The following is a 25,297-nucleotide window of genomic DNA, read 5'->3' on the forward strand; positions in this document are numbered from 1 at the left end:
TGCTCCTTTTAGCACAATCGCATTATAAGGCTATCAGACTACTTGCACAGTCTCACTGCACATTTTTTTGCTTTTTTTAAACAGCTAAGGCTCAGTTCACACCTCTGCTAGGCTTCCCATCGACTGCACAAACAGCAATTACCTGTGGACAACTTCAAACCCTTTAAACTATAATGGGGTCCACTGGGTGTCAGTCAGGTGTTCAACATTTTTACACTAAAACCGATGATTTCTCTCTGCTGATTTTCGGCGGTGTCCGAAGCGGAGTCTGATTTCAACCCAGATGTGAACCTAGTCTAAGCCATCACCCAATGGAAGAACAGGATGACAGATTTGAAGTTGAAGGGGTTGTCCAGGAATTGGACAAATCACAAAGGAGACTGGGAAGAGGAAACTTAAAATTAAAAAAATATATATCATACTCGCCTGTCACAGGCAATCCGGTCTCTGCTGCTGGTGCCCATGTGGGGGTGCTTGGCGTGCCTTCACTGCTGAAAGTCCTGTGTCGCACGTGACCACTGAGGTCAGTCAGTGGCCACAGCAGTGACTTGAAAAGATCCGGTGACATCATTTCACCAGGTCCTTTCAGTGGTTACAGGTGGTGTAGAAGGTACAAGTATAAGGACTTCCTATGACTGTCCCATTCCTTCTGTAGCAACAAAATCTGCAACAAAAAAAGCTGTGTTTCCGCAACTTGGGGCCTTAGCTTTAATGTAAGTGAAACACTGGTGTCTGCTCACCTTAGTGGTGCACTAAGAATAAATCATCTCTCAGTGTCAGTCAAATGTAAGGGCTAGTTCACACAGAGTTTTTTGGTCAGGGTTTTGAGGCCGTAAACGCCTCAAAACCCGGACCAAAAAGACGGCTCCCATTGAAATCAATGGGAGCTGCGCAGGAGCTTTTTCCGGGAGCCGTTTCTTCCGCCTCCCGGAAAAAAGAAGCGAGGTGTTCATTCTTCGGCCGAGTCGCCTCGCGAGTCATCCTGAAAACACACCCTCTTCCGGACTCGGCCCATTCATTGAGCCTGATCCGGAGGCGGGTGCGCAGCTGGAAGCCGGTGCCGTGCACCGGCTTTCAGTTCCGCAACACATTTTATGGATCGGAACCTGAGGCAGCCTCCGCCTCAGGTTCCGATCCAAAAAATTCCATGTGAACTAGCCCTAAGAGCTGCTGCCTTCATGTCCTTGGCCCATTGGTTAATTGTGTTGCAGACAGACATTGGCTGGAAACAATGTAAGAATTGTTTGGCACCGCTACAAAGTGAAAAAACCTCAGTGACCCAGGCTTAACTATGATTTTAATTTGGTAAATAATATTACAAGTGTGTAGCCAATGCATTAAAAGACTAGACTAATCTCTTACTCAGGGCAATATCATCTTACATAAGATGTTGCATAAAAGTAGAAATAAATATGTAAAAATGGAGTCATGAAATACATTCATTATTATTGCTCGATATGCATAACACTAGGTTCACACTACCTTTTCTGTCCCCTATTCCGCTTGAAAAATGCGGAGAGGAAAGTCTGTCTCTGCATTTTTCAGACGGACCACATTATAGTATATGGGGTCCAAAGGTTTCCGCAGGTAACTACTTTTTAAGTGGATTAGGTTTCCGTTATTCGGGTCTCCGAGGAACAGAATGCTGAATATTAGTGTAAACCAAGTGTTAGTCATTACGAATACATTTTACCAAGTTATGCTGCAATTTAAATGCAAGGTAATACAATGTTGCACATTTTTACGATATAATTCTGAGTTACTATTCAATAAAAGTGAATACATAAATTCACAGATAAAATAGTTAAAATGAAACATTACTTATGTTGATAAAATCTCTGTAAAATAAAAATAGAAAAGTACAGAGTATGCTTAGAAATACAGGTAGTAGACTGGTACCTATGTATGTGCGGGGAGTTCTGTTGCATAATCCAACGTGAATTTGATCACTGTTTAGCAAATATTGAGAAAGACGTCACATTGATTCCACTAGTCCAATGGCATAACTGGGCATACAGATTCACTTTATGGCCAGGTGGCTGCTCGATAGTTGGCAAATGTTTGTTGTAATACAGGTGGAAGAGAGCAGGACAAAGCTGCAACGGAAGTCTACAGGGAACAAAATAGATTGAAAGGCAAAGTAACTTGTAGGTGAGGGAGTACAGAATGTTTCCATAGGGTGGGGCATACGTGGCCAAAGGAGTGTTATTAGTAGAGTAGAGAATGAAATGTCCTGGACTTTCTCAAAATGCTTTTATTTTACAGTCTAACATGGTGACCTGTACAGTGCCCTAGCTGAGTCTAGTGTATATCAAACTGCTGTGATGTATATTATGGTGTGATGTATACTGCCATACTGAATCCAGTGTGTATCACACTGCTGTGATGTATAGTATGGTGTGATGTATACTGCCATACTGAATCCAGTGTGTATCACACTGCTGTGATGTATAGTATGGTGTGATGTATACTGCCATACTGAATCCAGTGTCTATCAGACTGCTGTCATGTATAGTATGGTGTGATGTATACTGCCATACTGAATCCAGTGTCTATCAAACTGCTGTAATGTATATTATGGTGTGATGCATACTGCCATACTGAATCCAGTGTCTATCAGGCTGCTGTGATGTATACTGTCATACTGAATCCAGTGTCTGTCAGACTGCTGTGATGTATAGTATGGTGTGATGTATACTGCCATACTGAATCCAGTGTCTATCAGGCTGCTGTCATGTCTAGTATGGTGTGATGTATACTGCCATACTGAGTCCAGTGTATATCAGACTGCTGTTATAATATCATGCTTTAGTACTATTATGAACAATATCGTGAGAAGGGGGGGTCAAGTCTTTATTTCCAAGTCAGAGGCTCTTATTGGTGCAATGTATTGTCACTCTGTGTGATGCAGATGGCCCGGAAGTGGAATTAAGTGATGAATAACACTGCTACAGGAAGTGACAAGACAGGAAGTGTACATGGAGCAGTACACGTCATCAGAGGGTGCAGTGGGCAGGAAAGATGATGCAAGAGGTGTAGTGGGCAGAGTCAGGCTGAGGAGGTGTAGTGGGCAGGATAGATGGTGCCATGAGGGTGTACTGGGCGTGGATAAGACCTGCTGGGAGGAGCTCTGAAACAGCCCGACCAGGAAGTATGTATCTAGGAAGTGTAACAGGAGCCTCATAACATGGGGGAGGCCAGGACTGGGCAGAGCACACACAAAGGTACTCGCATGTTATTATTCATACAAGAAGCCTTTCTAGCATGTTCACAGTTTTACACATGAAGTACTATACTATGCTGCACCATGTCACTGCTGCAATGTACTGCCCCCTACAGCTCAGAGCAGCGGGGCACCAATGAGTGGAGAGAGGCTGTCTACAGGTTACCGCAGTCAGTTGTGCTGTGTATACAGGTGCTGCTGGAATTGCTGCCTGTAGTTAATGTGACATTGTACAGGGTGGGGCAAAAGGTATGAATCAGTTTTAAAGGGATATAAAACAAAAACAACTCAACGTACAGAAATTATGTTGTATGAATGCTGGGTACCTAATGTTTATTGTTGATGTCTTGTGTCTAGGGGAGAAAGCTGTACACATAAGAAGGAACAAGAGATATATAGGGCACACTGTATAGGCACAGTCAGGCAGTATTCAGTTGTGCTGTGTATACTGGTGCTGGAATAGCTGCCTGTGTGGCATTGTATGAATGCTGGGTATCTAATGCTCATTGTTAATGTCTTGTGTCCAGGGGTTTCTTTTTAACTGATTTAACATCAGGTAGTGTCCTTTAATGTCTGTTATGACAGGTGTCCGTTTTTCGGTTTTGACGGACACTATCAGATCGGATAACCAACAGTAGAGTGAACCTACCCTTGGTCAATGGGTATCTGAACTGAGCCATCTTTTTTTTTTTTTTTTTTTCTTTCTCTCTCTCTCTCGCTCTCTTCCCTCTTCTTCATTCTGAGCATGTGCAGAGGGAAAATAAATACAGATTGCAAAACAGACACAAACTGATATAAATAAATAAATAAATAAATACAAAATGTCTTCTGTCTGTCTGGTATCCTTATATTTTTAATAGAGAAAAAGTCCTACAAGTCTGACTTTTTGCTCCACCAAAAAGAGTGGATACCAGACAGAAATGCTCCAAATGCAGACCTGCAGATGCTTTTTATAACCTATTGAAATCAATGGGTTTTAAAACGAACCATTTGAAATCAGCATTTGAGGATTATGAGACTTTCAAAAACTGATCTTGTTCGGAGAGTCGGTCATGTGAACCCAGCCTAAGAAACATAAATAAATAGCAAGTATGTGTAGGCACTACTTTTATCAGATGTGCTCCAACTTCATTTTCTTCATTATGGCCACATAGGTGTGGCAGCTCTGGTAAACATGTTTCACCAAATTTATTATTAAAAAGCGCAAAATCACCCCACTCTGGGAGGCACGTATAAAACATGCAGAATTGCAGAAGCATAAGACATACACAAAACTATGCAAAGTTATCAGACTTAACATTTACAACAATTTTATAAATCCTATTCAATCAGTTATTTGTGTCAAATCCAAAAATGCATTGCATGGCTGCATCAAGAATGGAGGGTGCGATGGACCTGTCCACACTATTCTTTTAAGAATTGCTTTTTCTTTTTGGATTTTGTGGTCAAAGCTTTTTCTGAGACCAGAGGCGCTCTCTTCATTGGACAAGCTGAATTGATTTGAGCAGTTCCAGAGATCCAGTTTCTGCTTCTTTATAATCCATTCAGTTCTGTGTCTGCGCGGTATTTATTGTGGAAGCCCAAAATAAATAAAAAAAATTGCAAGATACATGGCGAAGACATCTGCATGGAATTTATCAACAGCTTGCGCCCGGTTAGTAAATCACGCCAGGAATTGAAAAGGTACAGGAAAGGCGAAACTGCACAAAATTTCACTGAAAAGAGGTGCATTTGAAAATTAAATACCCCCTCAAAACCGCACATACAAAAAAAGAAAACAGAAAATGTGTCTGGTTCCTGGATCACAAATTGGCCCCGTACTGAAGTGGTTAAAGAGGTTATTCGGGGACAGAAAAAAAAAAAATGCAGCGTTGTACAGTTCCTACAAAGTGGATGGTATCCTCTAGAATACCATCCCCACGATGTGGGGAAATACGTGCAGCGGAGACTCTGCAATTTTCAAATCCGTGATAGTTTTGGAAATCGCAGCATGTCAGTTATACCAACGGAAATGCCAGTGATTTCTCTATAGGTATAATTGAAAAGTGCTGTGGGAAAAACTGCAATGTGTTGCTGCTGCAATTTTTCCCACAGTGTTTTCTTGCTGCGGAACGCTATGTGGGCCTGCGTTCACACAGCTTTTTGGTCAGGAAATCTGCCTCCAAAAAAAGCCTCCCAGTAGAACTCTGTTGGGAGGCTGATTTTGAGGCGGATTTCTGACCAGAAAACTCTGTGTGAACTCAGCCTTAAAGTCTAGCGTAAGGAAGCGCATCCAGCTCTCCCTTTCTACTCCTCATTTTCTACCATCTCAGTTGCTAAAGCAGAGCCCAATCACACAATCACCTCCCATTAGGTACCTCCCTTAGCCATACTCTGCTTGCCCTCTCCTATAGTACACCCTCTGCTGCCAGGATTCTGTTGCAAATTTGCAAATCTGCAACAAAATAAATATGCTTCAGATGTTCATTTACAAATATTGTTCTTTGATGCAGATTTTTGATGTAAATTTGAACTGCAAATCTGCAACAAATCTGTCACTTGCTGGAGGATAATGCCGGAGTTGGAGCACTTCACATTGATAAAGATATTGGTATTCTACTTTTTAAATTGGAACTCTAGATCTTGTCACAGCTGTGAAATTTTTTCTTTTATGCATGTTCTGCCTGTTATATATAGACGATTTAGAATCTAACCTGATGTTCTGTTTGTAGGATATAAACCCTGAGTGCCCAGTCCTGCCCTATTACTAATGGTACTATCGGCAGAGGCATACCAAGAAGACAGTGGACATTCTTTTATGGTTTTTAGGTTTGTATTATTTTTAGAAGATGCTTTATTTATTACTTTTAGTTTTAAGATACACTATGCAATGTAATATGGCTTTCATTTTAACTTCCAAACTTTGCTAATCTTATTAAAGAGCATTCACAACCTCAAACAAGTCCAGCTCTTTACATTAGTTAACATTTGCTGTTAAACTAATTCTCTAGCTCCCACCATTCCTGAGCAATCAATGCTGTTAGTTTTGGTATCTGATGTTATTTAGGATCTGTACTTTTGGGGGGGGGGGGGGAGGAGTCAGACAGGAGCAGACAAAGGGGTGTGATTCTGAGCTCTGACGCTGGTTGTTGCTGTTTGGAGCTCTGAATCACACCCCCTGACTGACACCGCCCTTCTGACATTACAGAGCTTGTATAGCACATCAAGCACCAAAACTAACTGTGCTTATTCCTCAAAAAATGTGGGGACTAGAAAGTAAAATCCAGCTGTGCTGGAATCAGTGGAACAGTGTCTATTAAACTCTAAGAACTTGAATTGGTGGGGGTGGTTAAAGGTCTGCTTTGAACAGACACTTACAGTAATAGCCATTGAAATGGAACTTGTGTACATCAAATGTATCGGTAAATTGAAGGGGTATTTTCACTTTAAAGGAGTTATGTAGGACTATTACTTTTTTTTTTTAATCATACATTCACTGCACTCTATAAACTCGCTTGCTGTATAGAAGACAGTCCCTGATGGTTAACTTTGCAAAGGGTGTGGAAGTCTCATTCCTCAGATACTCTTACTGCCTCTATGGCTTCCTGTGTTGTGACTGAGTCTCTATACTTTGACTATAGGTCTATAGAATGGATTCAGTCATGTGAATGAGAGTCAGTGCGTCAGCAGGGGAACCTGAGGAAAGAGACATTGGACATGAGGGACTTATTGTATACAGTAAGCAAGTTTATATAATGCCCTTTAACCGGTTAAGGACCAGGCCCAAAAGTATGTTAAAGACCAGGCCTCTTTTTTCAAAACTGACATGTGTCACTTTAAATGGCAATAACTTTGAGACGCTTTAACTTACACAAATGAATTTGAGATTGTTTTCTCGTAACACATTATACTTCATGTTAGTGGTAAACACTAATCAATATTTTTGCATTTATTTATAAAAAAAACTAGGAAATTTGATGGAAATTTGAAAAAAATTGCAATTTTCAAAATGTGAAATTCTCTGCTTTTCAGGCAGATAGTCATACCATCCAAATACATGAATAAATATTATCTCCCATATCTCTGCTTTATATTTATATTTATATCTTTTGATTGTCTTTTAATTTATTTTGGACGTCACAAGGCTTACAAGTATAACAGCAATTTTCCAGATTTACAAGAAAATTCTCCAAACCAATTTTTTAGGGACCACTTCAGTTCTGAAAGTAATTATAAAGGCCTGTATAATAGAAACCCCCATAAATTACCCCATTTTCAAAACTGCACCCCTCACATTATTCAAAACAGCATTTGGGATGTTTGTTAACCCTTTAAGCATTTCATAAGAATAAAAATAATATGGCAGTGAAATTTAGACATTTCATTTTTTTTCACTAATACATTCATTTAGACCCAAAATTAACACATTCACAAAGGGTTAAAGGAGAAAATGCATCTGACAGTTTATTGTGCAATTTCTCCCGTGCACAGAAATACCCCACATGTGGGTGTAAACTGATTTTTGGGCAAACGGCAGTGCATGGAAGGGAAGGAGCGACACTGGGTGTTTGAACAGCAGATTTTGCTGGAATAATTTTCAGCGCCATGCCTTATTTGCAGAGACCCTAGAGTACCAAAACAATGGAAACCCCCCAAAAGTGACCCCATTTTAGAATCCACACCCCTCACAGAATTCATCAAGGGGTATAGTCAGCATTTAGACCCTACAGTTGTTTCACAGATTTTACTAACATTGGGATGTGTAAATGAAAAATTACTAAAATGTCACTTTATCTCCAAAGTTTTCATTTTCACAAGGGGTTAAAGGAGTAAAAGCCCCCCACAGTTTGTTAAACAATTTCTCCTGAACACGGCAATACCCCATATGTGGCTATAATCTGCTGTATGGGAACATGGCGGGGCTCAGAATGGAAGGAGCGCTATTTGGCTTTTGGATGGCAGATTTTGCTGGAATAATTTTAGGTGCCATGTCGCATTAGCAGAGCCCCTAGAGTACCAATACAGTGGAAACCCCCTAAAAGTGACCCCATTTGGGAAACTACACCCCCACAGAACATATTAAAGGGTAGCGTGAGCATTTTGACCCTACAGCTGTTTCACAGATTTTATTAACATTGGGCCATGAAAATGAAAAATTACTTTTTTTCCAACAAACTGTCAATTTAGCCCCAAATTTTTAATTTTCACAAGAGGATAAAGGAGAAAAAGCTCCCTAAAGTTTGTTACACAAATTCTCCTGAACACAGAAATGCCCCATATGTGGTCATAATCTGCTGTATGGGAACATGGCGGGGCTCAGAATGGAAAGAGGGCTATTTGGCTTTTGGAGGGCAGATTTTGCTGGAATATTTTTCAGGTCCCATGTCGCATTTGCAGAGCCCCTAAAGTACCAATACAGTGGAAACCCCCTATAAGTGACCTCATTTTGGAAACTACACCCCTCATAGAATTTGTCTAGGGGTAGAGTGAGTATTTTGGCCTCACAGGTGTTTCACAGATTTTATTAACATTGGGACGTGAAAATGAAAAATTACTTTTTTTTCCCAATAAATCGTCCATTTAGCGCCATAGTTTTAATTTTGTAAATAGTTTAAGAATTAAAAGCCCCCCACAGTTTGTTACACAATTTCTTCTGAACACGGCAATACCCCATATGTGGCCATAATCTGCTGTATGGGTACATGGTGGGGCTCAGAATGGAAAGAACGCTATTTGGATTTTGGAGGGCAGATGTTGCTGGAATAGTTTTCAGGGGCCATGTCGCATTTGCAGAGCCCCTAAAGTATCAATACAATGGAAACCCCTCAAAAGTGACCCCATTTTAGAAACTACACCTGTCAAGGAATGTATCAAGGGGTATTATCATTTTGAGCCTAAAATGCTTCCCAAAAATTAATGTACAAAATGAAAATTGAAATTTTTAAAAATATGCCATTTCGGTGCCCAATACGTTGCACCCACTTTGTGTTGTCAGAGACCTGCACTCCTAAAACTATTAAGTGGGCCATCCCGGGGGTCAAAAAATTATATATGTGGGTGTAAACTGCTGCTTGGGCACACAGCAGGGCTCAGAAGGGAAGAACCACTGTGCGTTTTAGCTTTTGGGGTACAGATTTAGAGGGACCCTCTGGGCGCCATGATGTTTTTGCAGAGCCCTGGAGGTTCCAGTAAACTGGAATTCACCAAGAAGTGACCCCATTTTGTAGGGGCAATTTTAGGGTCTCTGCAAATGTGACATGGTGTCCAAAAACGAAGAATCTAAATCTGCACTCCAAAAGCACATATCGCTCCTTCACATCTGCACCCTGCTGGGTACCCAAATAGCAGTGTATGCCCACATGTATGACACTGGTGTACCCTGGATAACGGACTTAATACCATATGTGGGTAGAAATGGCTGTTTGGACACAGCCGGGGACAGAAGGGAAGGAGCGCTATTTTGGTTTTTGGAGCACAGTTTGGTTTTTGGACGTCATGCCACTTTTGCAAAGCCCCTGAATTGCCAATAAAGTGGAATCCGCAGACATGTCACCCCATTTTGGACACTACCCCACTGATGGGATTTATCAAGTGGTGTAGCGAGAATTTTTAACCCTTGAGTGTTGCATTTATTTAGTTTCCAGAAATGAAATCGCAACTGATAGAGAAGTTAAAAATGAAAATTTTACAGATTTGCCATTTCAGTGTGCAACATGTTGTGCCCGACTTATGTCAGCAGAGACACTCCAAAAACTGTTAAACGGGTATCCCAGGCACAACAGCTTTTAGAGCGTTCATCTCTGATACAAGGTGGGCACAACATATTACGCACTGAAAGGACGTATTCCTGGAAAAATGGTCATTTTCACCTCTCACAATCCGCTTCGTATTCATTTATGGATAATAAGTTATAGCAACACTTGGGGGTTAAAAATGCTCTCTGTACCCCTGGAGAAATCCTTCAGGGGTGTAGTTTCCAAAATAACGTCTCATATCAGGGGATTCCACTTTACTAGCGTTTCAGCTCTACAAAAGTGTCATGGCATCCAAAAACCAAACCGTCTGTGCTCCAAAAACCAAATGACCCTTCTTCCCTTCTGTGTCCGGCTGTGTCCTAATATCAGTTTATACCCACATATGACATTATGTCCGTTATCCAGGGTACACCAGTGTCATACATGTGTCATACATGTGTCATAAACTGCAGTTTGGGCACAGCAGGGCGCAGAAGGGAAGGAGCGCTATGCGGCTTTTGGAGTACAGATTCAGATGTTTGGTATCTGGACACCATGTCATGTTTGTAGAGCATGTAAGGTACCAGAAAAGTGGATTCCATGGGGTACCAGGAGTGACCCCATTTTGAAAACTGCACCCCTCAAAGAATTTATCAGGGGGTGTAGTGAGTATTAGTATCCCGGACGTGACTGCACAGCGGCTGGCGAAGAGGGAATGTATAAGCGGTGCGGAGGACTTTGCAGACACCAAATTCCCTACTATGTCCCCGTAGCTCCTATGATTGGGGGAGTCACTCTGGGGGTCACTTTAGGGGTCACTTCTGGTGTCTGTTCCCTCATAAGCTGTAAATCTGGGATGTCCCCTGACATTCGCTCACACAGCTTATATATTCCCTTCCTGACGCAGCCAGTTGTGTTCTAATAATTTGGCGATTTTTGAGGGTTTTTGTCTTCACATTGTGAGATGCTATATTTTCTTTATTTTTCTGGTGACGCGGCCATATAAGGGCTTATTCTTTGCAGGATGAGATGCATTTTGTAATGACACCATTTTTGGGTGTCTACATCTTATTGAATACATTTTATTAACCCTTTTTTGCTGGATTTAAAAAAAAAAAACAATCCTGGCATTGAATTTTACTTTTTTAATTTTACACCATGCAGCGTACAGTATAAGTAACATGTTCCCTTTATTCTGCGGGTCGGTACGGTTACGGCGATACCTCATTTATATTATTTTTTTATGTGTTACTAGTTCTGCAGAGGAAAAACACATTTGGGGACATAAATCAATGTTTTTTGCATCGCATCTTCTAAGAGGCGTAACATTTTTATTTTTGCGGTTGACAGAGTTGGTTGAGGGCTTATTTTTTTTGGGACAACCTGCGCTTTTTATTGGTACTGTTGTCGGATGCATATGACTTTTTGATCACTTTTTATAGCATATTTTGTATGGAGAGATGGCGAAAAATCATTACTTCCGGCAAGTTTTTTCCGTTTTTTTTTTCCGGCGTTCGCCGTGTACATTAAATATTATTTCAGTTTTATTGTACAGATTGTTACGGACGCGACAATACCAAATATGCATTGTTTTTATTACTTTTTAGTTCTTTTTTTATATAATTCATTTTCTATTGAGAAAAAGGGATTTTTGGGCTTTATAACTTTATTAATTTTTTTCATACACTTCATTTTATTTTTTTTTTCATTTTTTTTTTACTTTTTCATGTGTCCATTTAGGACACTTCAATCAGCAATACTTTGCTGATATAGAATGCCATGTGAGACACAGCCTGCAGGTGTCCCACATGGCATTCCGTAGCAGGATGTCAGGCTGTGTAGACGCACAGCCTGACATCAGAAGGTCCTGGCAGGATCACCAGGTATGTGGGGGCTCCGGGCAGTCTGGGGTCACTGGCCAGACCCCAGACTACCTTTTACTGCTATCGGCACCCTCCGATCTCGCCGCGGGGGGTGCCGATCTGATTCAATTGCTGGCGGATGCCTTTCGATCGCGCCGTGATGTTTCACGGCGCGATCGAAAGGGTTAAAACGTCCAGTCGGACTCAGTTCCGACTGGACGTATTTGAGGAAGGGGTTAGGTGTTAGTAACACCTAACCCCCGTCCTCCCCGCACCCCTCCCCCCGCGAAATAGGTACCTAAAGACAGGACGTATTTTTACAATAGTCCGGTCTTTAGGTACCTGGACCGCAGGCCGTAAATTTACGTACGGCGGTCCTTAACCGGTTAAAAATGTAATATCACCATCCTTTAACCTCTAAAGGTTGCAGCCAATTTTGACCCTATGTACCCTACTTTTTTTTCATTTGTTCATTGTTCTGAATACCATAACTTAAAAAAAAAAAAAAAAAAATCAATGCAGCACTATGTTTTTCAGGTTGAATTTATTTTTTCAAGGGAATCATTTTTGGATACCTGTAACATATTCAATAGATTTAGATTATTGAAGGGCTATCCCAAAGAATAAAGTACCATCAGCAATCAGGATAACTGGGCCCACAATTTCCACTAAATACTCCCAGTGGCCAATGTTTCATACTCTTCTACGGCCAGTGGCATAACTTGAAGCTTATGGGCCCTCATTCCTACTTTGTGCCATTTGCAATAATGGTATATTTTACGTGGCAGAGGGACCTTTGGAGCCTCCTATGGCTCCAGGATCCAATAGCGACTGCTACCTCTGTACTCATTATAGCTACTTCGCTGCCTGTGGGGCTGCCAGGGTTTGCGATTCTAACACTCTCATAAAAGTGAATGGAACAGTGGCCATGCATGTATACCACCCCTCCTTTGATAATGAGCAGTTAACCCTAATCGTGTGGATACAGGGTGTCTATAGTAGAGCAACCCCTTGATATACTTTTTTCTTTCTAACATAGGACATATGGGCATACTCTACTGTATACTGTGATGTATTTCAGAGCTTCTGTCTGAGATATATATAGGAAAGTCTGCCACTGTATAAGGCGTAGACATAATGTGAACAGAGTCTTAGTGTAATCACAAGCATTCTATAACATTTCTTACAGATGACCCATCTCTGTTTTATCAATAAAGTCCTATTAAGTAAATAATAAGCTTTCTACATATTATTGCAATTAATTTGACATGGTGGTGGCACTGTATGCAAAATGGTCTACTTTTTTTTAAGAACAAAGTCACTGATAAAGAACCAGTTGAAACATTCCTGTCATCTCCAGCAGTGCTGTGCCACTCGTTTAGGCCTAGAGGGGGTACAGGCAACATCACAACAAGTACATTGAAGAACCAGGAACAAAAATCTAAAGCAGCCAGATGAACAGTAGAAAGTAAGGTTCAGTGCACACAGAATTTTTTGGCGCTGATTTTGATGCTGAATCCACCTCAAAATCAGTCTCCAATAAAAGCCTCCCGATAGAACTCTATTTGGAGGCTGATTTTGAGGCAGATTCAGAATCAAAATCTGCGCCAACAAACTGTGCACTGACCCTAACTGAACACTAAAAACCTCAGGAAGGCAGTCTCTCTGCCAGGTGATAGGTACAGTCACTGGAACCCCAGTTTTTTAGGCTTATTGGTTAGATTCCAAGATGCTGAGTAAGTTGCCTTGATAACTCAAGACACAGAGTAGCTGATGACAAGAAGAGAATAGAAATAAGCTGCATATTTATCATAATGGGATATTTTGCTGCCTGCCACTAAGTGAAAGTGCACAGCCTTCTGCAAGGACAGGTAAGGGTTAGTTGGTTGCTGGGGCCAGAGATGCAGTAATAACCAGAGGGATAACCGATCAGGCTGCAAATGGAAATTACAGAAGGGTTGAGTTTCAGCTGAGGACAGCTGTTGCAGGACATCAAAGTGCCTGCTGTTGCCATTTGTCAGGTGTTTATCAGTATGAGTGTATCATTAATACAGTCAAACTTATCTACACACAGTTTCTGAATATTTAGAACTGTGTTCACACATGCAATTCTTTTCACAAGACCTGTTCTTGCTGTGATTTTTGTATAGAAAAGCAGCACCAAAAATAGCATGTGTAAATACAGTTGACTGATCTGTGTACATCTGTTGGGGTGGGTATTTTGCTGTGCTGTGTACATCTGGTGGGGTGGAACATCGTGGAGGGAGAATCCACATCTCTCCAATAGACTGAGTTTACTGTAAAAATTTCTTCCTTATTGGTTCCTAGGAAAGTTGGGTGATGATCTGTTCGACCACACATTTTTTCACCTAGTTGTCACCTAACTGTGCCAGAGTCTTGATTGACAACTATGCATATTTTGTGCAGGGCAGTTTCCAGGCTCAAAGCACCTGTGGGGGCTCACTCACAGAGCCAAACAGTAAGTGCAGGTTTCACTTACTGCTTGTACAGCCTTGGACCCTTCCCTTCCCTGCTTCGGCACTGCCAGGATTCCCAGAGCAGGGAAAAGGGGTGGGGTACGAGATGCCCCGAATGGAATGAATGGACGCAGCTGGCACGCAGGGGGTTAAGTGGCAGGACGCCGGCCCTGTCTGCATGCCGGCCAGCTCCATTCATTGCTATGGGTGCATGCTATTCGAAACTGCCGTTTCGAATAGTACTCGCTCATCTCTAGTGGCTAGAGATGAGCGAACACTATTCTAAACTGCCGTTTCGAATAGCACGCTCCCATAGGAATGAATGGAAGCAGCCGGCACGCAGACTTTGGCTGCGTCCATTCATTCCTATGGGTGCGTGCTATTCGAATAGTGTTCTCTCATCTCTACTAGCCACGACCAGTTAGTGAAAGTGAAATCTGCATTACCACCCTCTCCACCTCCTTTTTTTTTTTTTTTTTTTTTTTTTTTTTTTTTAATTAAGCTGGGGGAGGTGGGGAAAACCAAAAATCATACAATCCTGTCCTCAGGGCTCCGGAGTCTCCCAGAGTGGTCCGGTCTTGCTGCTCCTGGGTCTTGAAGTGAAATTCCTCACTGGCTGTTCTGGATACCTTCTGTTAATTGACCACAGCAATCACATGTGATGGAAACTTCAGTTGGGAGACAACAATGGAGCAACAGGACCGAACTGTGCTGGGAGGCACCAGGCGAGGAAAGGTGAATATGATGATGATTATTTTTTATTTTTCACCTCCCATGGACTATTTAAAAAATAAAATTTTTGCCCAGATAACCTCTTTAACCCCTTAGCGACCTTTGACGTACTATTACGTCATGGACGCGAGGTACTTCGCGCACCATGAAGTAATAGTACGTCATGGTGATTCCGCCCGCTCACTAGCTGAGCGGGCGGAATCGGAACTGAGTGATAGCTGTTACTGACAGCTATCACCCTTTTCCATAACCTCCGGTCGGTACTTTTACCGATCGGAGGTTTTAACCCTTTGATTGCGATGGTCAAACATGACCACCGCAAACAAAGGGTGCCGTGATCTCTCCCCCCCCCCCGCCGGCACCCCCCGCAGCGAGATCGGTGGGTGCCGGTATCTGTAATATGTAGTCTGGGGTCTGGTTAGTGACCCCAGACAGCCCTGAGCACTCACTTACTTGGTGATGCTCCCGGCGTCTTCTGGAAGTGAGTCTGTGCCGTCCGCACAGCTCACTTCCTGTGTCTAGAGTGAGACACGTGCAGGCTGTCACTGCAGCCTGTGTCTCAGTCTATAGTAGAGAATCAGTGATGCAATCATCACTGATCCATGTGTCCCATAGGGACACAAGAACAAGTAAAGAAAAAAGTGTAAAAAAAAAAAAAAAAAAAGTATTTGAAAACAATTAATAAAGTTATAAAGTCCCAAAAATCCCTTTTTTCTATAAAAAATGAATTATGTAAAAAAAACACAAAAAAATAATAAAAACAATACATATTTGGTATTGTCGCGTCCGTAACAACCTGTACAACAAAACTGAAACAATATTTAATGTACACAGTGAACGGCGGTAAAAAATAACGGAAAAAACCCGCCGGAAGTAGTGATTTTTCGCCATCTCACCTTACAAAATGTGCTATAAAAAGTGATCAAAAAGTCATATGCACCCCAAAATAGTACCAATAAAATGCACAGGTTGTCCCGCAAAAAATAAGCCCTCAACCAACACTGTCAAGCGAAAAATAAAAATGTTACGCCTCTCAGAAGATGGCGATGCAAAAATCACTGATTTATGTCCCCAAATGTGTTTTTGTTCTGCAGACTTAGCATCGCATAAAAAAATAACATAAATGAGGTATCGCCGTAACCGTACCGACCCGCAGAATAAAGGTCACATGTTACTTATACTGTACGCTGCATGGCGAAAAATGTAAAAGGTAAAACTCAATACCAGAATTGATTTTTTCTCTTTTAAATCCAGCAAAAAAAGAGTTAACAAAATGTAATCAGTACGTTTTAGCCACCCCAAGATGGTGTCATTACAAAATACATCGCATCCCGCAAACAACAAGCCCTTATATGGCCACGTCAGCAGAAAAATAAAGAAAATATAGCCTCTACCAAAGTGAAGACAAAATCACGCAGTATCGCCAAATTATTAGAACACAACTGGCTGCGGCAGGAGGGGAATATATAAGCTGTGTGAACGAATATCAGGGGACACCCCATATTTACAGCTTATGAGGGAACAGACACCAGAAGTGACCCCCAAAGTGACCCCAGTGTGACTCCCCCAATCATAGGAGCTACTGGGGGTACAGTAGGGAATTTAGTGTTTGCAATGTCCTCCGCACCGCTTATATATTCCCTCTTCACCATCCGCTGTGCAGTCACGTCTGGGATACTAATACTCACTACACCCCCTGAGAAATTCTTTTAGGGGTGCAGTTTTCAAACTGCGGTCACTCCTTTGGGGAATCCACTTTTCTGGTACCTTACAGGCTCTACAAACATGACATGGCGTCTAGATACCAAACATCAGAATCTGTACTCCAAAAGCCGCATCGCGCTCCTTCCCTTCTGCCCCCTGCTGTGTGCCCAAACTGCAGTTTATGCCACATGTATGACACTGGTGTAACCGGGGTAATGTCATATGTGAGTATAAATTGATATTAGGGCACATATATGACACTGGTGTACCCGGGATAACATATGTAATGTCATATGTGGGTATTAACTGATATTAGGGCCCAGCCGGACACAGAAGGGAAGAAGGTTATTTGGTTTTTGGAGCACAGACTTAGACAGTTTGGTTTTTGGATGCCATGGCACTTTTGCAGAGACTCTAAAATTTCCCCTACAAAATGGGGTCACTTCTTGGGGAATTCCAGTTTACTGGCACCTCCAGGGCTCTGCAAAAACAACATGGCACCCAGAAAGTCCCTCTAAATCTGTACCCCAAAAGCTAAAAAGCGCAGTGCTCCTTCCCTTCTGAGCCCTGCTGTGCGCCCAAGCAGCAGTTTATACCCACATATATAATTTTTTTGCCCCTCGGGATCGCCCACTTAATAGTTTTAGAAGTGCAGGTCTCTGACAACACAAAGTGGGTGCAATGTATTGGATACCAAAATGGCATATTTCTTTAAAAATTTCAATTTTTGGGAAGCATTTTTAGTCTCAAAATCATAATACCACTTGATACATTCCTTGACGGGTGTAGTTTCTAAAATGGGGTCACTTTTGAGGGGTTTCCATTGTATTGATACTTTAGGGGCTCTGCAACTGCGACATGGCACCTCAAAACTATTCCAGCAATATATGCCCTCCAAAATCCAAATAGCGCTCTTTCCATTCTGAGCCCCAACATGTACCCATACAGCAGATTATGATCACATATGGGGTATTGCCGTGTTCAGGGGAAATTGTGTAACAAACTGTGGGGGGCTCTTAATTCTCTAACTACTTGCAAAAATTAAAAATATGGCGCTAAATGGACGATTTATTGGAAAAAAAGTAATTTTTCATTTTCACATCTCAATGGTAAAAAAATCTGTGAAACACCTGTAGGGTCCAAGGGCTCACTAAATCCCTTGATAAATTCCTTGAGGGGTCTAGTTTTCAAAATGGGGTCATTTGGGGGGGGGGGGTTTCCACTGTTCTAGCACTTCAGGGGCTCTCCAAATGCAACATGGTGCCTGAAACAGATTTCAGCTAAATTTGCCCTCCAAAATCCCAATAGCGATCCTTCAGCTCTGGACTTTACAGTGTGCCCATACATCACTTTACATTCACATATGGGGCATTTCTGTAGTTGGGGCAAAGTGCTTGACAATTTGTGGGGTGCATTTTCTTTTTTAACCCCTTGTGGAAATGCATAATTTGGGGTTAAAGCTACATTTTATTGCAAAAAATGTCACTTTTCCTTTTGTTGGGCCAATTCTGTTACACTCCTGTAGGGTCAAACGGCTCACTAAACCCCTTGGTAAATTCCTTGAGGGGTATAGTTTCCAAAATGGGGTGACATTTTGGGGGTTTACACTGTTTTGGCACATTGGGGGCTCTGCAAAAGGGACATGGTGCCTGAAAAGTATTCTAGTAAAATCTGGCCTACAAAATCCAATTAGCGCTCTATCCGTTCTGAGAGCGACCGTGTGCCCGTACATTAGGGTACCAGCACATATGGGGTATTGTCGTGTTCAGGAGAAATTGTGTAACAAAATGTGGGGTGCAGTTTCTCCTTTAACCCTTTGTGAAGATGAAAAATTTGGGGCTACAGTGACATTTTATTATAAAAAAAGTAATTTTTCATTTTCACATTTCAATGGTAAAAAAATCTTTGAAACACCTGTAGGGTCCAAGTGCTCACTAAACCCCTTGATAAATTCCTTGAGGGGTCTAGTTTCCAAAATGGGGTCACATTTTGGGGTTTTCCACTGTTTTGGCACCTTGGGGGCTTTGCAATCGGGGCATGGCGCCTGAAAAATATTCTAGCAAAATCTGGCCTACAAAATCCAATTAGTGCTCCATCTGTTCTGAGAGCGACCGTGTGCCCGTACATTAGGGTACCAGCACATATGGGGTATTGTCGTGTTCGGGAGAAATTGTGTAACAAAATGTGGGGTGCAGTTTCTCCTTTAACCCTTAGTAAATGTGTAAATTCTAGGGCTAAATGAATATATTAGTGACAGAAATTGAAAAATTTAAATTTGACCTCCATTTTGTTTTAATTGTTGTGAAATGCTGAAAGGGTTAAGAAACTTTCTAACTGCTGTTTTAGATTCTTTCAGGAGTGCAGTTTTTAGAATGGGGTGACTTTTGGGGGGTTTTATTAGAGAGGCCTTTCAAGTTCCCTTCAGAACTGAACTGGTCCCTTGAAAAATGCGTTTTGGAAATTTTCTTGAAAATTTGGAAAATTACTGCTTGACTTGTAAGCCTTATAATATCTGAAAAAAACGAAAGGGTGATTAAAATTTGATTGCTACATAAATCAGAGACATGGTTAATTATATTTATGAAAAAATTCGGGTAGTATGACTTTCTATTTGAAAGGCTTGCAATTTCAAAGTTTGAAAACTGCATTTTTTTCAAAATTTTCACCAAATTTCCTATTTTTTCATAATTAAAGACAAAACGTATCGACGAAAATTTACTACTGACATGAAGTACAATGTGTTACGAAAAAACAATCTCAGAATCACTTGTGTAAGTTAAAGCGTCTCAAAGTTATCGCCATTTAAAGTGACACATGTCAGATTTGAAAAAAGAGGCCTGGTCCTTAAGTCACTTTTGGGCTGTGTCTCTAAGGGGTTAAAGAGGATCGTTCATGTTCTCGGGTACATGCAGTTTTATATACTGCTAGAAAGCCGACAGTGCAATGAATTTAGCACACTGAAGGCTTTCCTGTTATGTGCCCTGGGGAAAGAGATATCGGTGCCGTTACTGATCTCTACCCACTGTCAGAAGGGCGTTCTTGACAGTCTAGGTATAGGGGCATATATAGAGAGCTGTGGACTGTTTCACTTGTTTGAACAAGGAATCATTATATGGGGTAATAAAGCATCACTGTATTGTACTGTTTGGGACCATTATATGGGGAACATTAGGTGGCATTGAAAGGAGATATAGGGAGCCAATATATGGAGGAATACGGGCTAACTGTATGGGGGATATAAGGTACCATTAAATGGGGGTGTTGTACTGCATGGAGTAATACGGAAGCCATTCTATTGCCATTATATTTTATACAGACATAAGGGGAGGGGGGGCAATTATAGCTGTTCCTTTTAGAGGAAAACTCTGCTGTTTGATTTGTGCCACCAAGGGACCCACTGAAACTCTGTTGCCAAAGGGCCCAAACAAATTATGTTTGAAGGATTTTTTTTTCTTTATCATGTGTTTCTCCTTGCAATTTTTTGGGTGACATTATTGCATAGCTAGACAAATTAAACATTTAGATCATGGTCTGGAAAATCTAGGTAAAATATATAAGTAATATGTTACACAAATTCAAGTTTCTCACTCAGTTTTCCAAGACAGCTGACTAATCTGCTTAGTAGAGAACTGAGATGAGACCCAGGGAAGCATCACAGCCCTGATGGTTAGATTTGCCATGCAGTGGATTGGCAAAGTTGTGTGATTTGTACTATGATCATATAAATGGCTACCCAGTAGTCCATCAGCTCAGTAGACAGTACCAAATGAGGGTATTAGATACAGCAGTACAGCACCACACATGACAGTCTTATGTACACAGTATTGCCTCAGATATCATAGGGTTAGGCACACTGATTTAGTAGCACCATATCACACATAATAGGCTTAGATATACTCGATACATACTACTGTAAGAATGATCATGGATTAGATACGCTATTGAATCTTGGGACATATCCTAATAAAATATAGCATGTTGAGTTCCCAGTTTCAAGATGACTCCTGTCTTTATGCTTGCAGTGGTCATTTATTTTCATGTTTATTATATGCACATCTCCCTACTGTAATGTATGCACAGTATAGGTCCTGTATAAGGCTATATTCACATTGTTATGGCATCTACTGAACCTATTACAGAGTCTACATTACAGCCGTAAACCCTGTTCCAACTGTGGTTCTAATGACCTAAACTAGCAGCATCATAGGTCCCTATGGTTGGGACCAAGTTTGTGAACATAATATAAAAATGATGTCCATGTGAATGCATCCATAACCTTTGTTTTGTTACCTAAACCTTCTGTATTGGCCAATTACAAATGATAGTGTTGTATGTCTCTGTTTACAGATCTCTGGCATAATGTCTTCAAGTCACCTGCCCACAAAAACTGTGGCCTCTCAAGTACCCTTTGCAGATCTCTGTAGCACTTTGGAAAGAATTCAAAAATGTAAGAACAAAGCAGAGAAAGCAAAGATTTTAAAACAGTTTGTTGACTCTTGGAGAAGATTCCATGATGCCATTCACAAGAGCGAACCTACAACCACAGACTCTTTTTATCCAGCAATGCGACTTATTTTACCCCAGTTAGAAAGGGAGCGAATGGCTTACGGAATTAAAGAGACTTTGCTTGCTAAACTGTATATTAAAGTTCTTGGTTTGCCCAAAGATGGTAAAGATGCTCTTAATCTTTTAAATTATAGAACCCCTACAGGTGCCAATTCAGATGCCGGCGACTTTGCAGCAATTGCCTACTTTGTGCTTAAATCACGTTGTCGAAAAGAAGGGACATTGTTCATAAAAGATGTGAATGACCAATTAGATTCCATAGCAAACAACAATGCAGGCAGGAAGAAAGAACTGATAGAGAAAAGTCTGATGCATTTGATCGCAAACACCACTGCTCTGGAACAGAAGTGGCTTATAAGAATGATTATAAAGGACATGAAACTTGGGATCAGCCAGCAAACTGTCTTTTCCATCTTTCATCCAGATGCTTTAGAACTACATAACGTGACCACAGATTTAGAAAAAGTGTGTATACAGCTGCACGACCCCAACGTGTGCCTTAGTGATGTCTCCATCTCCATATTCTCTCCTTTCAAACCAATGCTTGCTGCAATTGCTAACATTCAGCAGATAGAAAAGCAAATGAACCACCAGAGTTTTTATATTGAGACAAAGCTGGATGGTGAGCGAATGCAGATGCACAAGGATGGAGATGTGTATAAATACTTTTCTCGGAATGGGTATGATTACACACAACAGTTTGGTGGCTCTCCCCTTGAAGGTTCCTTAACTCCATTTATTCATAATGTCTTTCATATGGATGTGCAAAACTGCATACTTGACGGTGAGATGATGGCCTACAATCCCAATACTCAGACATTCATGCAAAAAGGAAACAAGTTTGACATCAAAAGGATGGTGGACGATTCAGATCTTCAAACCTGTTTCTGTGTCTTTGATGTGTTGATGTTTAATGACCAAAAGCTAGCCCATGAAAAACTTAGAGAAAGGTATGATATCCTTTGTAAAATCTTCACCACAGTTCCTGGAAGGATTCAAGTAGTTCAAAAAACTGAAGCCAGCACCAAAAGGAATGTTGTTGATGCACTAAATGAAGCGATCGATAATCGTGAAGAAGGAATAATGGTTAAAGACCCTATGTCTATTTATAAGCCAGATAAACGTGGAGAAGGTTGGTTGAAGATCAAACCTGAATATGTTAATGGACTGATGGATGAATTAGATCTTTTAATTATTGGGGGATATTGGGGCAAGGGTCTTCGTGGCGGCATGATGTCCCATTTTTTGTGTGCAGTGGCAGAGAAGGCACCTCCAGGAGAAAAGCCCACTGTCTTTCATTCGCTTTGTCGTATCGGCTCTGGTTACACTATGAAGGAATTATATGACCTAGGTTTAAAGTTGGCCCCCCACTGGAAGCCTTATCGAAAAAGAGATCCACCTACCAATCTCTTGTGTGGGACTGAAAAACCAGAGGTGTTTATCGAGCCTTGTAATTCTGTTATTATTCAAGTGAAGGCAGCAGAGATTATTTCCAGTGATATGTACAAGACGAATTGTACACTCCGTTTTCCCCGAATTGAAAAGATCAGAGAAGACAAGGAATGGTGTGACTGTATGACACTTGATGACTTGGAGCAATTTAGAGAAAAAGCTTCTGGGAAATTAGCTTCAAAACACTTTGATGTCAGTGAAGAGCCACCAGAAAAGAAACGGAAAACCGTCCCGAAGATTAGGAAAGTAATCGGTGTGGTTTCTCATTTGAAAGCACCCGATCTTACCAACATCTCAAAGCAGTCAAATATGTTTGAAGAGGTTGAGTTCTGTGTCATGAGTGGAACAGAGAAACATTCAAAAGCAGATCTAGAGAGTATGATAGCTACTTGTGGTGGCATAGTAGTGCAGAATCCTGGAGAAGACACCTATTGTGTTATTGCAGGGACTACAAATGTCAGAGTGAAAAATATCATCTCGTCGAATAAGCATGATGTAGTAAGAGCCGCTTGGCTTCTTGAGTGCTTTGAAAATAAAATCTTTGTACCTTGGCAACCTAACCACATGATTCATATGTGTCCGTCCACCAAAGAACATTTTGCTTGTGAATATGACTGCTATGGTGACAGCTATGTCACAGATACTAATGAGGAGGAGCTGAAGGACCTGTTTTCCAGAATGCCTGACACTAAGGAAAAAATCCCTTTGGACATGATTGCTGACCTCGAGCAACGCTATTCATGGGAAAATTCTATTACCAGTCTATTTCGTCAATGTGTTGTATATCTAGATATATATACAATCATTAATGACTCGCACACTAAAAATGAAAATTCTTCTTTGAGTCTAAGAGCATTGGAGTTACGCTTTTATGGAGCTAAAGTAGTGAGCCATCTTGAAGAAGGAGTGACCCATGTTGTATTAGGTAATGACTTGTCTCGCTTAGATGAAATTAAGCGTTTGAGAAGGACATTTAACAGAAAATTTAAGATTGTTACCGTTATGTGGGTATTTGACTCTATGAAGATGGAAATGCTTCAGATGGAACAGGATTATTTATTGTAAAATGACATTTTAATAACTATTTTAGAAATTTGAATTAACATTTTAATCTAGATATTTTTTTATACATAATTCACACATTTAACTGTTTTTATTGCTGATGTCTATTTTTATGTCTGTGAAGAATGATCAGTTTTAATTGTTTGAAGAATACAGCTTTCTACGATAAATTGCAATGTACAAAGTATTATGTGTCCTCTATGAAGCATACTGGTGCACTGCAGCAAATTTAACAGTACAGAATACCATTTATGGACGTCAATGGTGCAGATGTGGCTTAGATATATTGACGACATTTTGATTTTCTGGACAGGAACGGAGTCACAGTTTAATGAATTCGTCAATATTCTAAACAGGAATGATCTTAATCTCAAATTCACCGCTGAAGTGAATAAATAACGTCACACAAAAAATATAGGGCAATACTGGGTAGTACTATCAAAATCAACCACTTTTGGCCAACAGGCCAACTACCACATAAAAGACAACATAATTATAAAAAATGTATAAATTTATTAGAAAGATACATAAATAATAAATAGATTTAGAGGTAATTAATGCAACCAACATTGGATGCAATGACACACATAGTAATAGGCTTCTGTGAGGTAATATGCTTTCACATTTTAGTCAATACAATATTCAATGAAAAAAGTTTTTTAGCCCCATGAAAATGGGTATCATTCCCTATATATGAATGTTTGAAGATTACAGAACATTAGTAACTCTTACTAGAGAAACAGTACATTTACACTTGATATTGTAGACATAAAAGAATCATATAGGCTGCAATGAACATTACCTGTATGTGTATCATGCAACAGAACGCGCGTTCTGTTGCATGATACACATACAGGTAATGTTCATTGCAGCCTATATGATTCTTTTATGTCTACAATATCAAGTGTAAATGTACTGTTTCTCTAGTAAGAGTTACTAATGTTCTGTAATCTTCAAACATTCATATATAGGGAATGATACCCATTTTCATGGGGCTAAAAAACTTTTTTCATTGAATATTGTATTGACTAAAATGTGAAAGCATATTACCTCACAGAAGCCTATTACTATGTGTGTCATTGCATCCAATGTTGGTTGCATTAATTACCTCTAAATCTATTTATTATTTATGTATCTTTCTAATAAATGTATACATTTTTTATAATTATGTTGTCTTTTATGTGGTAGTTGGCCTGTTGGCCAAAAGTGGTTGAAGTGAATAAATACCAACTTACATTTTTGGATTTGAGAATTACTATTGATGAAATGGGTGATGTGTCCACTGAAGTATATCGAAAAGAGACTGCCACTAATAACATTCTCTCTTGGGATAGCCACCATCCCCTTCCTTTGAGAAGAGGTATCCCCAAGGGACAATTTTTGAGAATGAGGCGTAATTGTTCCTCATTCTCATCGTTCCAACATGCCTCGAGAGACCTTTCCAGCCGACTGAAAACACGTGGTTATCCAGAATCAGTTTTGACTGATTCCTATAATTATGCACGT

General features: G+C 40.6%; 1 protein-coding gene across 1 annotated transcript; it reads left to right on the plus strand.

The window, feature by feature from the left end:
* Positions 1 to 3,144: 3,144 nt before the first annotated feature.
* LIG4 (DNA ligase 4) lies at positions 3,145 to 23,888 on the plus strand. Its single transcript, XM_075265295.1, has 3 exons — positions 3,145 to 3,224; positions 5,935 to 6,031; positions 21,059 to 23,888. Exon 3 carries the CDS (start codon positions 21,071 to 21,073, stop codon positions 23,792 to 23,794), a length of 2,724 nt encoding a protein of 907 aa, XP_075121396.1. The 5' UTR covers positions 3,145 to 3,224; positions 5,935 to 6,031; positions 21,059 to 21,070; the 3' UTR covers positions 23,795 to 23,888.
* Positions 23,889 to 25,297: the final 1,409 nt, after the last annotated feature.

Source organism: Leptodactylus fuscus, chromosome 2, assembly GCF_031893055.1.
Source record: "Leptodactylus fuscus isolate aLepFus1 chromosome 2, aLepFus1.hap2, whole genome shotgun sequence".
Lineage (NCBI taxonomy): Eukaryota > Metazoa > Chordata > Amphibia > Anura > Leptodactylidae > Leptodactylus > Leptodactylus fuscus.